This window comes from Colobus angolensis, unplaced genomic scaffold (assembly GCF_000951035.1).
Source record: "Colobus angolensis palliatus isolate OR3802 unplaced genomic scaffold, Cang.pa_1.0 Scaffold252, whole genome shotgun sequence".
NCBI classification, from domain to species: domain Eukaryota; kingdom Metazoa; phylum Chordata; class Mammalia; order Primates; family Cercopithecidae; genus Colobus; species Colobus angolensis.
The window spans coordinates 1,075,557-1,092,753 of NW_012115733.1; the positions used below are offsets into that span (position 1 = coordinate 1,075,557).

A 17,197-nucleotide genomic window follows, 5' to 3' on the forward strand; every position below is an offset into this window, starting at 1 on the left:
TGCCTCACCTGGGAAGAGGGTTGCTGCAGCAGGAGCTTCTGCCCTCAAAGCCCCCTCAAGTACCAGGGCTTCCAAGAAGATGCTTTCTATGTTGGAAGAGGCAGGAGGAATGAGCAGGTTCACCCAGCAGAACAAACAAAAAGACCTCCATCCCTCCATGCAGGCAACAGCCAGGGCAAACAGCAAACATACTAAACTGGTTTTTAATGTGGTTTGGGAGGGGAGTGGAGAAAGAGGGAAACAGCATTTCTAGACCACGGTGTCCAGGTCACTAAGTGCTCCCTTAGTCTCTGCATACCTGCAGCAGTTTAGCAAGCCTCCCGACAGAAAGGCAGCCACTCCAGGTACACGTTTATCAGCCTGCACAGCAGAGTAGAAGGAACAAGCTGGGGGGGCTAGGCCAGACACTGGCTCCTGACCTCTTCACATTTTTTAGGTAATCTAGATACCTGGCTGCTCAAAGCTTTCTCACTTATCAGGATTTTGCTTTACAGGAATTTCCTGGGGACAAGTGGAATCCAATAACAGGAAACAGGAAGACCAGCCAGTCAGGGAGGTAAGTGAGCGCTCAGGGAGTTGGGGTGAGTTGGTGCCTCTGGAGCTTCTATAGAAATTGCTAAGGTCTTTGGTTTGCTTAGTTTCCTTTGAGGAAACTGGCCTGGTATCTAGACTAAGGGCTTGATGCCATAGATATAATTCAGCCTGTCTCCCCGCCCCCTGCACTCCTAGATAGGTGGGTACAGACCAAACTGATTGCTAGGACATTTTGGAATGTGCAAGTTTCCTCTATTAGACTGAGACCCTTGAGAGAGGACACCATACCTTGGTCATAGCTTTATTCTCTGTACCCAGCACAGTGCCTGATACAGAGAAGTTGCTCAAGAGGTATTTGTCATTTGCTTGCCAAATGAAGAAATGGAACCTCCTCCACCATTAAATGGGTGAAATGACACAAAAGTAATAATGCTAGCTAACGTTTCTTGAACATAGTGCTCTATTCTAGACCCCATTCAAATCATTTTACAAGTATGTATTTGTCACTATGACCTTATGGAGTTGGTAATAATTAGTCTTTCCGTTTGACAGAGAGAAGAAATTGAGACACACAGAGATACATTCATTTGCCTAAAGTCCCACAGCTAATCAGTTGACTAGACCCAGGTGGTCTAGCTTCAGGGACACTATACTACATTACAGTGTTTCTCTGAAATGGTTCTTTCACTGATTAGTCAGTGAAATAAGAGGACTTTATTGAAAACCTAGTATAGGTCCTGCCTTTTTCTGGGCAAGGTGAGAAATACGAGCAAAAGAGCAGCAGAAAGCACAGTGCCTGCCCACAGCTTGAGCAGGGAAGACTGACCCATACAAAGCTAAATGGCAGTAATAATAAATTACCACTTGCCAAACAACCTGTGTGCTGCACGCCGAGTTATACGTACTGTTATGCTTTATCTTCCCAACAACTCTGTCAGGTAGGTATGATTATAACTGGGGCGGTGGGTCTCAAACTTGAGTGTGCAATTGAAACACAGATAAACAGTTGGACCCACCCTGCACCCTGAGAGTGATTCAGTAAGGGGGGAGTGGAGCTCAAAACCTGTAACTCTAATAGGTTCTAAGAGCATCTGGGTGATGCTGATGCAGCTGGTCCTGGGATCCAGTTTAAGAATTGCCAACTCAGATAAAGGATCACAGTCAGAGAGCCTAAGGAATCTACTCAAGGTCTCACAGCTAGTAAAGGGATAAGCTATGAATTAAGCCCAGCTTTTTCTTTCTCACACAAGTTGACAGAAGATGAAACCCTGTCAAATACAGGGCTTAAGAAGCACCTGGCACCTGGTAAGGGGCAGTACGTGGTAACTATTATTGTACACTGTTTAAGTTCATTGGAGGGTAAAAACAGCTGAAGGTTGGTAGCTGCAGGAGGAAAGGCCCATAGAGGAAACTAAGCAGGGTGTGTTGGAGGAATAATCCCCACCAGTTAAGTTCTGGCCTTGGAGTCACTTCTGCCTGGGTTCAAAGCCAGGTTCTTCTGTTCACTAACCATGTGGCCTTGGCAAGTGCCTACCTGCCTGCCTCTCTCCCTCTCTCTCTTTCCCTTCCCCCCTTATTTATAAAACGGGATAAGAGTATCTATCTCAAATGTTTGTTGTTATGAGGACTAAATGAATTAATATATATGTAAAGCATTTAGAGCAAAACCTGACACCATAAACTCTCAGGAAATGTTATCTGTAATGAGGAGGAAGAAGAACAGCAGCAGCAGAGAAGAAAGGTGAGTAGTGAAGCACTGGACCAGCCTAGGCAGGCCTTGACCAGCCTAGGTAGACCAGCCTAGGTAAACCTAGGTAGGATCATAAACATGGGAGCAATGAAAGGTTACTATCAGGTAAGTGACATGATAAATGTGGCCCTTTAGGCAACTTTGCAGTGTTTGCAGCCTAAGTGGGTTGAAGAGAGACCAATTAGGGAAGGTGATCTGGGCATGACAGAATGTGGCCCTGGATTGGGGAGGTAGAGGTGCGATAGAAATGGAGCAGAAGGAATAGATAAATATGTGTGATATTTGGGGGAGGGGAGTTTGTTTACTGTGAAAACAATATTACAGGAAATTAATAATAGAAGAAAAAAATAACCTTGCTGTTACCACCTTAACACCCTGGTTATTTTCATTTCCCTGTCAGCTTTATCTGTAGGTATAGAGATTTTTCTAAGCATGATTATAATAACCATGTAGATGTAATTTTGTGTGCCCTGCTTCTTTTTCCTCTCTAAGCATTACTTGGTAAACAATTTTTCATGTTGCTGTGCAGGCTTCCTTAAGTCATAATTTTTAGTGGCTGTATAATATTTCACCAGCTTAATGTGCTCTAATTTGCTTAATCATTCCCAAATTGTTGAGTAAATAGGTTGTTTCCAATTTGTTGCTATTATAAAGTAATGCAGCAGAAACATTTTGAGTCGCTATAGCTTTTTTTCTCATTTTGAATTATCTCATTAAAAACAATTATGTGGAGTTGGGATTACTAGTGCAAAGAATATGAACATTCTTATGGTTCTTCATAGATTTTACCAATCTGTTTTCCCCACGAGATGTTTCACATGCCATTAGCAATATATGAGAATACCAGTTTTCCAAAATTATGTCACCATTGAAAATTTTCTTTTTCTAATGCCATACAGTTTAATGGGACCTATTATAGTTTTAATTTGCTTACTTTGATCATTCTAGTTTGAATATTTTGTGTGTCTAATTAATATATTAATATCTGTATCTGTTCAGATTATTTGCTCACAAATATGTGACACCTTTTGAGGGCAAAGTAGAGAAAACTTGGTGACTAGAACTTGAGGAGAAAAAAGGAAATATATCTTAGCCAAGCATGATAGTGCACACCTGTAGTCCTACTGCTCAGGAGGCTGAGGTAGGAGGATCACTTGAGCCCAGGAGTTCGAGGCGGTAGTGAGCTGTGATCACATGACTGCATTGCATCCTGGGTGACAGAGCAAGACCCAGTCTCAAAAAAAAAAGATAAAAAGTAACTCTGAGCCCCAGTGACTTGGAGAAAGTTATTGGCATATATGAGACAGTTGAGAAGAGGAGCTGGTTTGGTGAAGATGCTGCTAAGTTTGAATTGGGATATGTTGTATTTGAAGTTAGTGGAAGATACAAGTTGAGGCTTTCAAGGCTTGTCAAGCACCCAGCCAGGGGACAGGATGAGGAAGAAGAATCAACAAAGGAAACTGAAGGGTCAAACAACTAAAGTAGTAGAAGGAGAAATCTGCCAGTGTAGAAGATAAGCAGATGACTGTTAATGTCCTTAACAGTTTGGAATTACAAGTGACCTTCAAGAAAGCAAATTCAGCTATGGGCATAGAAAATAGATGGCACGGTGGTCTGTAAGGGGGAAGCATTAAGAGAAGAAATGCAAGCAGCTTTACACATCACAAATTTACCTGTTTTAAGTGTACAATTCAATGATTTTTACTAAATTTACAGTGATGTATAATCATCACCACAATCTAGTTTTAGAGCATTTCTATCACCCTTAAAAAAACTCCTCATGCCCATTAGCCGTTGCTTTCCATTCCCACTCTCAACCTCAAGCAACCACTAATCTACCTTCTGTCTTTATAGATCTTCCTTTTCTGTGCACTCCATATGACTCAAATCACACAATATGTGGTCTTTTATGCCTGACTCCTTTCACTTAGCATAATGTTTAGCAGTTCATCCATATATCAGTACTTCATTCCTTTTTATTTCCAAATAATATTCCATTGTATGGATGCATCATATTTTGTTTACTAGTCCTTCCACTAATGGATTGTTGGGTTGTTTTAACTTTTTGGCTATTGTGAATATTACTGCCATGAACATTCATGTACAAGTTTCTGTGTAGATTTATGTTTTTAATTCTCTTCAGTACATATTTAAGAGTGAAATTTCTGGGCCAAGCGGTAACTTTATTGTTTAACTTTTTGAGGAACTGCCCATTCTCTAAAGCAACTGCACCATTTTACATTCCCACCAGCAAAAGAGAGTTCCAGTTTCTTTTGGCTAATTTTAATACAATAATTAATTGTTACTGTGTGATTTTTAAAATGTTTAAAAAGGGGCCTTGCACGGTGGCTCACACCTGTAATCTCAACACTTTGGGAGACTGAAGCGGGCAGATTCCTTAAGGTCAGGAATTCAAGACCGGCTTGGCCAACATGGTGAAACCCTGTCTCTACTAAAACTATAAAAATTAGCCGGGCATGGTGGCAGGCGCCTGTAATCCCAGCTACTCAGGAGGCTGAGGCAGGAGAATTGCTTGAATCCGGGAGGCGGACGTTGCAGTGAGCCAAGACTGTGATACTGCACTCCAGCCTGGGCGACAGAGCAAGACTCTGTCTCAAAAGAAAAAAAAAAAATGTTTAAAAAGGAAGATGTTTAAAAATAATAAATTAGTTAGGAAAAGTAAAGAGAGAAATAGGATGATAGAGGGAGCAATTGGGTTTAATTTAGTGGTTCTCAAAATGTGGCCCCAGGCCCAGCAACCTCAGTATCACCTGAGAACTTGTTAGAAATGCACATTCTCAGGCTATACTCAGACCTACTGATTCAGAAAGTAAGGATGTGGCCCAGCAATCTCTGTTTTAACAAGCCCTCCAGGCAATTCTGACACAAGCTAAGTTTCAGAACCACCAGTTTGAATGAAGCTTCAGTCAGGATCTAGAAAACTGAATTAAGTTTAAAACAGAAAGGAAAGCTCAGTAGAAAAGGAAGAAGTATTGACACTGAAGATGGAAGAGGCAGGTCCCAATTGAAGGTCTCAGGAAACGTGAGAAGGACTAGGAAATGTCCAGGGCATAGATGACATCTGCGAGGAGAAATCCTGATAGAGTTTCCCCTCACACCTTCCCCCACCACCACACACACAAATTTTAACATTTACTATGTTATTTCTGTCACAACTGGAATCATGGGTGTAGGTGGAAAAATCAAATGTATATTCTTAAGCCACTCTCTTTGCCTGGAAGCCTGCAATGAATTGATAATTTCAGGTAGTTATACTCTTAGTCGTCTTCCTCCACTGTTATTTGGTTTTCTGCAAAGAGAATGTAAAAAATTTAATATTAGCAGGAGGGAGAAAAATAGTGAGTAGATCTACTGGGAGAAAAAGCTACATTGCTGTGATATATTTAAAAGCCAAAATAAGTTATTTTCTGGATTATCTCTCTTGGTTTTCTGTACCTATGATTGCCTGCTGTGACCCTTTCCCTTTTTTTTTTCACTTTGCACAGAACTTTAGAATGTGTAGGGTGTTTTTATATGCATGGCCACAGTTAATCCTCACAACAACACTGAGGTTAAGCCTTATTTTTCCCATGTTACTGATGAGGAAGCCAAGACTCAGGAAAGGTATTATACTATTAACAGCAGCAACAACAGGTATAATAGCTAACATTTATTGAGTGTGTTTATTCTGTGTCAGACACTGTTGTAAGCATTTCACATGAATTATTTTATTTATTATTTATAATGACCCCATGAGAGCACTACTGTTTATTGACCCAGTTTTGCAGTTGAGGAAATTGACTCACAAAGAGATTAAAGTAACTTGCCCCAGGTCAAACAGGCATCTGACTTCAGAGCCCATTACTACAGGGATTATACAGCAAGTAAGTGACCAAACTAGAGCTCTACTTAGGATTTTCCATTCTCAGCCTAGGGTTCTCTTCCTTCCCTTTGTCACATCACGTCAGGAGCAGAGTGTGAAATACCCAGTACAGATTTCCTATGTACTGATTGAGTGAAAGAATATGGGTAATTCAGAGTTGAATCTGATTTCATTAGGAAGAGTACACTTTTCAGGAAGCCTTTACTACCTAAGAAGAATGCAACCTTCAGGGGCTCAGAAGGATTTGTCACAAGTATAACTAAGTGAATTTAAATACTTAGGTATTAATTTAACACCAGGCACACAAAACTTATTCAAAGAAAATTATAAAACTCTAACGGGAGAAATAATATGAATAAATGCATAGCATATACTTTGCTTTAATTTAGGAAGACTAAATATAGTAATGATTACAATTATCCCTAAGTTTAATGTGTAGACATAATGTACTCCAATTAGAGTCACCATGGGATACTTTATAGAACTTGTCAAATTTATAGTAAAATTTATCTGGAAGAATAAGTAAGTGGGCAGAAATACCAAAGAGTACATTTATTTTAAAAGTTAATGATTAGACTTACCCTATCAGATTTTAAAACCTGTCATAAAGCAACAATTATCAAAACCACATGATAGTGGGTTAAAAAAAGTCAAGCAGTGAAATTAAAAAAGAGCTTCTAGAAACAGACTCAAGCTATTTGAAGAATATAAAACACATTGGAAGCAACCCTGGACTGGGGAAAGCAATTACTATTTCTTTAAAAACTGTTGGGAATTTTAGATATCAATATGGAGAATAATTAACTTAGATTCATAGCACATACTGTACAGAAAGTGGACCAGTAGAATCGCATATTTATTCCAGCTGTGGATGGAAGATAAATTTGTGTCTGTTAAATGGAGGATATCATCAGAGACAAGATCGATGGATTCAAATATATAAAAGTTGGTGGTTGGGGGGAAAGCCTTTGTACAACAAAATGTAATAAAAAGCTAAGCAACAGAATGAGGAAAATGTCCGGGATCAGCATCACTCACAACAGTTGCCTGTCCAGAAAATATATATAAAAAATGGGCAGAGATGTAGAAGGTCAGCTTTCAGATTTAGCTTCGTAAGTGGGTAAGGAAAATGAACAGGCAATTTACACATGAGGCAATAAAGGGAGTGAAATCATTGCATGGAAAAGTACCACCTCTCTAGCAATTAAAGAAGTACAAATAGAAGCAACTTCAAGGCATCATAATCTGCTTACTAAATTATCAACAATAAAAAAATCAATAAATAGAAATTGTAAAATGCTACCCTTGGCAAGGCTGTGAGGAAACGTGTTTCTGGAAACAGTATAAATTGGTTTAGTTTTCCTAGAGGGCAATCTAGAAAAATGTGACAAGAGTATGTGTTTCTGGGTTTAGTCTTACTAGAGGACAATCTGGAAATATGTGTTCATATTATTTGGCCTAGAATACCCCCAAGGAAATAACCTAAAAGGGAAAAAATAATTTATTTAAAGATGTTCATAGTAGTGCTTATTATAACCATGGAAAGAGTTTACCAATCTAATATATCATCATCTTGGAACAAAACAGAATAGCCACTAACAGTGACAGGTATACAAATGTTAGGTCTTTCCCAGAAATGAGTGGCTGTAATATTAACAAAAAATAAATAATAAATATGGCCGGGCGCGGTGGCTCACCCCTGTAATCCCAGCACTTTGGGAGGCCGAGGCGGGCGGATCACGAGGTCAGGAGATCGAGACCATTCTGGCCAACATGGTGAAACCCCGTCTCTACTAAAAATACAAAAAATTAGCCGGGTGTGGTGGCGGGTGCCTATAGTCCCAGCTACTCGGGAGGCTGAGGCAGGAGAATGGCGTGAACCTGGGAGGCGGAGCTTGCAGTGAGCCGAGATCGCGCCACTGCACTCCAGCCTGGGCGAGAGAGCGAGACTCCATCTCAAAATAATAATAATAATAATAATAATAATAAATATGAAACCACATGTTGAATCTGATAGTAGCCATACACAAAGAAAATTCAGGAAGGAATCTGATAAAATGTAAATAGCTGGATATGAATGTACATGGTGTTCTTTAGGTACATGTCAAGTTGTTGGAATTTATAAATAAAAAGAAAATCTGAAGAAGAGGCGGCCCATGTTGGTTTGATATAGGCCTGAGAAGTTAAAGATCAAGGGCTTTGTAAAAAATTCCCCTACCAATGACAGACAATGTTACTTGCCAGACATGCTTAATCTCACTGCTAGCTAGAATTTGGTTTGCTGGAATTCTCCATCCACTAGCACTTTTGCTTACTTAAATCCACGAGAACCTTGACATCACCAGACCTCTACGAATCTCCAAATTTGTCACCACCACTACAACACAGTACCCCCTCGCACACACACCCACCAATAAAAATTTTATTTTCTGCCTCAGAAGCATCCCTTTCTTAAGGCTTTTCCATTTCCCTTCATTTCTATCACTAGCACTAGTTTGCATTTCAGTGCCATTATTCACAAAGAAGCACATTTTCTCTCTACCACAGTGACTGCATATGTATGTATTACTTGACAACAAATATAGATTGGGGTCACTGGAGAGAAGGAGCTAAGCTTCACCTGGGACAGCCCCAATAAAGCAAGGACTTCTCTGATTTCTTCACGGTACACTTTGCATCAGCCTCCTGAGGACTAGAGAAGGTTCAGGGCAAGTACTGCCACTTGCGTTTGTTGTTGCCAAGCTAATTGTTCATTACTGGAATTTCTGTGGACCCAGAGGCAAGCAGGGGTGGCAGCAACAAGCTCTCTGGGTCCTTCTCCCCTCCCAGTGTATCCTCCTTGTGTCTTACTTCCTGGATCTTGCAAATATTTCCTTCAGCAATAACCTGGGAGTGTCTGTTTCTCTTGGAGCAGTCTTACACGGCTGCTGAGGGAAGGGAAAGGCGAGAGGCTTTGGACCTGTGTGCTGTTGCTACTGAGATTCTGGAATGCCAAGCTATTGTGGTGAGCTTAAAAATAAAGTTTCCAAACAAGAAACTTCAAAAGGGCGAAGGAAGAGGTAGGAGGAGATTTTTCAATCTCTGCAAATACTGGTTTTCATTTTCAATTCCTATTAGGCAAAAAAATATATATATTTTAACAAAAAGGCAAAATCTATTCTTCAGAAGAAAAGGCAACCCATGGAAGAGGAAAAGAGATGAACAACCCTCGTCTTGGCAGGCAATTTGCTTTTGTTTTTGAGATATAGTCTCCTTGCTGATGTCAACAAAGCCCTTTCTCATAGTTTGCTTTCATGCTTCCTCTCCTTTCCTCAGCGAGGAGCTAAAGCCTTCATGGACGCCTGAGGATGAATGTAGCGCAAGTACCTTTTGCTCTACCCCAGGAGTCCTTGCTTCCCTGCGATTCTCTCTCAGAGACAGACAAGGCAGGTCTGGACACTGCGCTTTTTACTAGCTGGGAAAATGATTTATCCTTTTTAAGCCTCAGGAGTCTCATCTGCAAACTGATAATAATGGTTGTTGTGAAGATTAATGGAAATACATACATGAAAGTACCTAACACGGGGCCCAACACTTAGCAAGAAGTAAGAAACCAGAGTAGTCGGCTGGGTATGGTGGCTCACGCCTGTAATCCCAGCACTTTGGGAGGCCAGGTGGATAGATCACTTGAGGTCAGGAGTTTGAGACCAACCTGGCCAACATAGCAAAAACCAGTTTCTACTAAAAATACAAAAATTAGCCGGGCATGGTGGCACACGGGAGGCTGAGGCATGAGAATCACTTGAACCTGGGAGGCGGAGGTTGCAGTCAGCCAAGATGGTATCACTGCACTCCAGACTGGGCAAGACACTGTCTCGAAAAAAAAAAAAAAAAAAAGGAAAGAAACCAAGTAGTTCCTTTTCCTTAATGAAGCTCCTTGCCCTCCACTCCAAGGAAAGAATCCTTACTTGGTCTCAAAGCAGAGTTGCAAATTTCTGTACATTTAGGAGGCCTGATCCCCTTGAAAATAGAGGCCAACCAATATCCTTGGCTTGAGGATGACACCCTTCAGTGGAAGCCTCCCTTTCACCATCACCATTTTGCTTCAATTGTTAAAGCCAGGAAGACAGGAGCAATATCAGTTTTGCTCCCCTTTGATCTGGTCATCTTGCACAGTGTAATATTCAGCAAGGATTTGTTGAAGGAATGACTAATACACACATTGGCCCAGATGATCCCATTAAGGGTAGCCCTTCCCCTTCTGGAGTTGGTCTCCTTCTGCCCGCTCGAAGTAAGTGACTCTGCAAGTCTCAGGCTGCCCCAACACAGGGCAGGTGAGTGGGAGGGCAGTGCTTTTAAAATGAGGGCTGACACAGAGAATAGCAATTCCCAAGTTGCCTTGTGCCCAGTGCCTCCAGATAGGGCCACAGTTCCATGACTTGGGGCACCAGATGTCCCTAGAAGGGCATGTTCTTTTCTTCCAACTGTTTCTGGAGTTTATTACTGGGGTGGGGTGGGTGGGAGGGATTTTTTAAGGCTAACACACATAGTTAGTACTTAAACAAGACATCTTTGAATATCCAGTCCTTTTGATTGTCACACTGCTCTTAAGCCTAAACTTGCCTTTTATTATATCTGCCTTTTTAGTAGATAAGAAAAGTGAGTGAATGAGTCCAGGCTGAAGATCCTTAGTAAACTAGGGCCTCCTGGCTAGTCAGCCATGTGGTTGGGCTGGGACTTGAGGTCTCCTGGTTTCTTGGCTATTGAGCAGGGTTGAACATTCATCAGGGAGTGCAGTCCAATTCTTTTGATGGGAACAAGGAGCAGGGCTGAAGCATACAGCTGTGAAGGCAACTTTCCATGTTCCTAGCATCATTTCTAGGTCCTTTTTACATAGTTCATCCTCATGACTGCTTATTTGTAAGATAGGTATTTTGTTGAAAGTGAGGTAAGTGAAATACCTTGCTCAAGGTTGTACAGCTTTTGAGTTATAGAGCCAGATTTTTAAATTTTATTGAAATTCAGACCCAAGTCTTTCTAACACTGTGTTCTTTTCTATTGCCTGTCCTGTGCCCTGGTTAGGGAAGAAGAAAATGTGGTAAATTTGATTGTTATCATGGAGCAGGGTTGTTTTCATCACAGCTGCAATACATTAGCCCAACTGTTGCCTTTGAGGATATTGCTGCATTTCATAAAATCTAGATTGGAGATGAAGGTCAGGAGAGAGGCAGGGACAGGAGATAGAAATGGGCAACCAAGTGTGTGTGATGAGGGGTGAGGGACAGAATGTATAGTTTGGAAACCAACCTAATTGGAACAAATAACTGCCCCCAAATCATAGCACTCCCAACCCTTTTACTCTGAACCTTTGTTTCCATGATATGGTCCCTGAACCACCTGTGTTAGAATCCTTTAGGTGAATTGCTTAACATGCTGATTCCTGGAGCCCACCACAGAGGTATGAAATCCCAGTTTTAGGGTTGGGGCCTATGAATTTGCATTTTAAACAACTTCCTGGGTAATTCTGATGAGGAGCCACTTTGATTATGAGCTGTTTTCCCAGACTAGTGGTTTCCAATAAAAGTTGGATCATGTACCCTTCTCAGAAAGATTTTTTAAGCATGTACCCTCAGCATATGTTGGCAATATATTTATTAATTTCTTATATGTGCTAATGTCCTCATATTTATGCTTTGAAATGCAAGAAATAGAAAAAAAACAAATATAAATGAAATTCTGTGAAGACAACTACCCTAGACTAAAAAATAAATGACCTGTCAAAAAAAAAAAAAAGGGTAGGTGGTTGAAATCCCATTTCAGGGAGAAGGAAAAAAGAATGGTAAGAGCCCAGTAGAGTGGAAACTTGACCTCATTTTTCTACAAACCCAGAACTCCTCCAGAATGAAGAGAAAGGGAACTGACCGTAAAGGTTTCAAGGTGAATATCAATAACCCATTAATCCTTAATCTTTGGATACCAAAAAGTGAAAAAATGATTGAACAAGGCTGAAGGGCGTTGGCCAGGCACCCAGTTGAAGTAGAAAGCAGCATTTTATGAAAGCACCTACATGAGACAAGCACCTCATCTTTTGAGATGTGCAGCTAAGGACAGCATTGACAAGGCACCAGCTTTGATCAAAGCAGCAAAGCTCCATGCAGCTCATGAAATGTGGTGCTCTTTAAGCACCGTAGGGTAAATCAGCCCAGTAATAGAATTAGGAAGCTTGATAAGGTTGAGCAAAACAAATAATTTCCATTAGCTTGCGCTACCCCCAAAGAAATATGCAATTTAGGTAAAAACAACAGACTTGCTATGCAAACACAGCCTCGAGATAAATCCCAGCCCGCTCCCCCTCCCTCCACCACACAAAAACCCCAATCAGATTCTGGAGCAATTGGACAGCTGCTGACTGCCTTACCTGCTCTGCTACTCATTGTTCCCATTGCCTGGCAACCTGGGCTGCGAGATTACAGTAAAAGAGATCTAACTTTTCTTCTTTTCCATAGTCACACAAACCTGCATTTATTTCACACTGAAGAAATACGTACTGAGCACCCACTGTGTGCCAGGCACTGTGCTGGATACTGGTGATATAGTGGTGAACTTTACATGGCCTTCACCCTCAATATGGTTATGTGGAAGGGGCAGACAAGTAAGGAGTAGTGTGCTAGGAAAATTAATGGGTGCTGTTAGAGGAGAGTCTGGGCACCTATCCCATCCTTTGGGGAAATCAGGGAAGGCTTCCTGAAGGAAATGATATCTCAGTGGAAATCTGAAAGTAAGTCAGATAAAGACAGGGAAAGAGAGGATAAAGAGGAAACAGAGCATGTAAAGGCAAAAAGAAGTGTGGGAGGTGTAGGAAAGGCAGAATTTTAAGGAACCTTACAAATCCCAGTAAGGGGTCTGTATTTTATGAATAATGTAGGCTTCAAGCAGAAAAATGTATGACAAAATCAGATTTCTGCTTTTTCTGTTTACTAATTTTTAATTGAAAAAAGTAATAAATGCATTTAGTGTACACACACACACACACACACACATACACACACACAATAAGAGAATCTCACCCCAAACCATCAGTACAACTCTTCTTCACAAGAGACATTACTGGCAGTTTGTTGTGTATCCTTCCAGAAAAGTAACGTGTGTGTATGTGTATACATTCTTTTTTACAAAAATGGGAACATATTGCACATCTTTTCTATTCTACATCCTGCTTTTTTATTACACATAGATCTATTGCATCACCTTTAACAGCTACATAGTGTTCCATATATAGATATTCCCTATTTTATTTAACTGGTCCCATTGAAGGGCATTTAGATGGTTTCCAGTCTTTTGTGATTACGTACAAATCTACAGTGAATATCCTTATGGATGTCTCTTTGTGTTCCTGTTGGAATGTGTCTGTAGGATAAATCTCTAGAAGTAGAACTACTGGGTCAAAGGATATGCACATTTTACCTTCTTTGCCTTCCAAATTGCCCTTCCTAGGAGTTATGCTAATTTCAACTCCCACCAACAGCATATAAGATCACCTGTTTCCTTATATCCTCATTAATTCTTTAACTTTTTTTATTTAAAAAGTTTCATTATTGTTTGGATTTGCATTTTTTAAATTTTAAGTGAGATCGAACACCTTTTGGTAAATTGGTAAGTCGTTTGTATTTTTCTGTGAACTATACCTTTTTTTCCCTATGGAGTTATTGGTCCCTTTTATTGATTGGTAAACATACTTCACATATTAAGGATATTTAGTCTTAGTTGTATATGTTACAAATATTTTTCCTAGTATATCTTCACTTTTAGACTTTATGGTGTTTTTTCTGGACATAATTTTTTAAGTTTTAGGAAGTCAAATTTATCAACTTTCCCTTATTACTTTTATGTTTTGTGTCTTACTTAGAAAGAACTTGTCCTGCCAAGATTATTTTATAGTTTTTAAAATGTTTTCTTCTAGTACTTTCATAGTATTTTTTTGACTGTTGAGTCTTGATACATCTAAACTTTATTTCAGTGTAAAAAGTGATATGATGATTCAGCTTTATTTTTGTCTCAATGGCTATCCAGTTGTTCTAAAACTATGTATTAAATAATTCATCCTTCCCCTACTATTTGAAATGCTTCATCACAAGCTAACTTCCCTTATGCATTTGAGTTGACTTCAGTGTTCTAGTGTTCTCTGTTTTATGCCATGGATCTACCTTTCTATTTGTGAGACTGCCTTATTTACTGCTGACTTTAGAAATTATTTCAATAATTGGTAGGGCTGGTCTTCCCTCTTTCATTACTCTACTTTTTCCATACTGTTCATAATAATTCTTACGATTTTATTTTTCCCATATGAAATTTACAATAATGTTCCAAAATGCAATCTGTTGACAATTTTATTGAGTTTCTATTAATTTTATAGATTCACTTAGAGTTGGCATCTTAACAATGTTGAGTTGTCGTCACTAGGAAATTGTGAGTCCTTTCATTTATGTGCATCTAGTTTTATGTTTCTCAATAAGTTTTAAAGTTTTTGCATATAGATCCTGCATATATCTTGTTAGGTTTATTTCTACGCATCTTATCGTTATACTTGCTGCAGTAAATGTGATTTTCCCCTCCATTATATATTCTAGCTAATTGTTGCATCTATATAGAAAAGATGATTTCTATATATGAATTTTGTACCCTGACACCTTACTGAATTTTCCTGTTGTTGGTATTCATTTTTAAATCGTTTATGATGAGGCTGTGCTCAGGGGTGCATGCCCGTAATCCTAGCACTTTGCAAGGCCGAAGTGGGTGCATTGCTTAAGGCCAGGAGTTTGAGACCAGCCTGGGCAACATGACAAAACCTGTCTCTACTAAAAATACAAAAGTTAGCTGGGTATGGTGGTGCATGCCTATAGTCCTAGCTACTTGGGAGGCTGAGGCACGAGTATCGCTTGAACCTGGGAGGCAGAGGTTGCAGTGAGCGGAGATCATGCCACTGCACTCCAGCCTAGGTGACAGAACTGGACTCTGTCTCAAAAAAAAAGTTTCTGATGAATTTTCCAGATAAATAATTGTGTCATCTATACATAATGAGAAGATATCCCCTTCTTCCAATGTGTACATCTTTATTTTGTCAAATTGCACTATTGCTTTCAGAACAGTATTAAATATTAGTGGGGAAAGTGGGCACCTTTGCCGTGTTCTTGTTTTTAATAGGTATACCTCTAGTGTTTTGCCATTAAGCACAATATGGACTTTTGACTTTAAAAAAAAAAAGTCTGATGATAATGATGGTATTATGGAAATAGACATCTTTTTCTGTTAGGTTTTTTTTTTAATCTGGAAATGATGTTGAATCGCTATCAAATACATTTTAGCATTAGGGAAATTGTTATGTACCTTTTATCCTTTGATTTATTAATGTTGCCAATTATATCAGTAGATTTTTTATTACTGAACCAGTCTTACATTTCTAGGATGAACCCCACTTGATCATGGTGTATTATATTTCTTAACATCCTCTTAGATTCTGTTTGCTAATATTTTATTTAAGATTTTTGCATCTGTATTCTCAGATGAGATTGGTCTCTAGTTTGCTTTTCTGTTCTGTTTGCTGGGTTTTAGTATCAATATAATGCAAGAATCTTTTCTTCTCTCTCTATTCTCTAGATTTCCAGATTCTAGAAAGTGTAAATAACATTGGTTTGATTTTTTTTTTTCCTTGAAGGTTGGTAGAATTAACACAAGACTATGTGATTGTGCTATTTTTTGGTCAAATTTATACTTTTTTTCCCTATGGTAACTGGTGGGTTTATATATTCTCATTTTTCTGCAATCAGTTTTGGTAATATTTGTTTTGTAGAGAAATACCTTAAGTTTTCAAATTTGTTTTATGGGATACAACAAAGTATTTTCTTACCCTTTTCATTTACTCTGTAACTGTGGTTATTTCTCAATTTCTAATTTTGTGCATTTGGGTGTTTTTTAAATTAGATTAGCAAGTGGTTAACCTGTTTCATTGTTTTTTATTTTCTTTTCAGGAATTGGTTTTGGCTTTAATTATTCTATCATTTGTTTTCTAGTATATTTTCTGCCATTAGTTTTATTATCTTTTTATTAGTTCTAGTATATTTTTATTAGTTCTAGTATATTTTCTGCCATTAGTTTTATTATCTTTCTGCTTTGTTTTAGGTTTATTTTTATGATTCTTTTCTTCTTTTGTTAAATGCTTAATTCATTTATGTTAATTCGTTCTTACATACTAATATAAGTATTTAAGGCTACAAGCTTCTCTTTTTCTTTTTTTTTTTTTGAGACAGAGTCTTACTCTGTCAACCCGGCTGGAGCACTGGAGTACATTGGCGTGATCTCAGTTTACTGCAGCCTCCGCCTCCCAGGTTCAAGCAATTCCCCTGCCTCAGTCTCCCGAGTAGCTGGGATTACAAGCGCATGCCACTACCTCTGGCTAATTTTTCTATTCTTAGTGGAGACAGGGTTTTATCATGTTGTGCAGCCTGGTCTGGAACTCCTGGCCTCAAGTGATCCGCCCACCTCAGCCTCCCAAAGTGCTGGGATTACAGGAGTGAGCTGCCACACCCGGTCTACAAGCTTTTCTTTAACTACTGCTTTAGTCAACCATATCCTCTAGCTTCTGATATTTCCATTGTTGTCATTTTCTAGGTATTCAACAATTTCAGATTAGATTTTCTCTTTGACTAAAGTGGAAGAATTTTTTCCCTCTTTATTTTCTACATGCTAAAGATTTTAATTTTCATTTTGTTATTAATTTCTAGTGTTACCATATTGTCATTAAAAAATATGGTCTGTACTACTTCCATTTTCTGGCTCAGTATATAGCCAATTAAAAATATACTCAATGGACCCTTGATTAAAAAAATATAGTCTGTTTCAGTATATGAAGAAATTTAGACTTTCTCATTATCTTAGTTTTTTTTTTTTTCACAGTGATAATTTTTTATTATTAACACTCGTTATGTGTATAAGACAAGTCACCAAGGGCTATTGGTAATTATTAAATTTTTATAAACGTAAAGTAAAAATGAGAT

General features: G+C 39.0%; 1 protein-coding gene across 1 annotated transcript in view; it reads left to right on the forward strand.

The window, feature by feature from the left end:
- Nucleotides 1–17,197, forward strand: part of SHROOM4 (shroom family member 4) — a 235,813-nt gene that overhangs the window by 197,513 nt on the left and 21,103 nt on the right. The window contains exon 5 of the mRNA XM_011946638.1: nucleotides 495–556. Coding sequence (XP_011802028.1) covers nucleotides 495–556 — 62 coding nt within the window. The remainder of the gene's footprint in view (nucleotides 1–494; nucleotides 557–17,197) is intronic.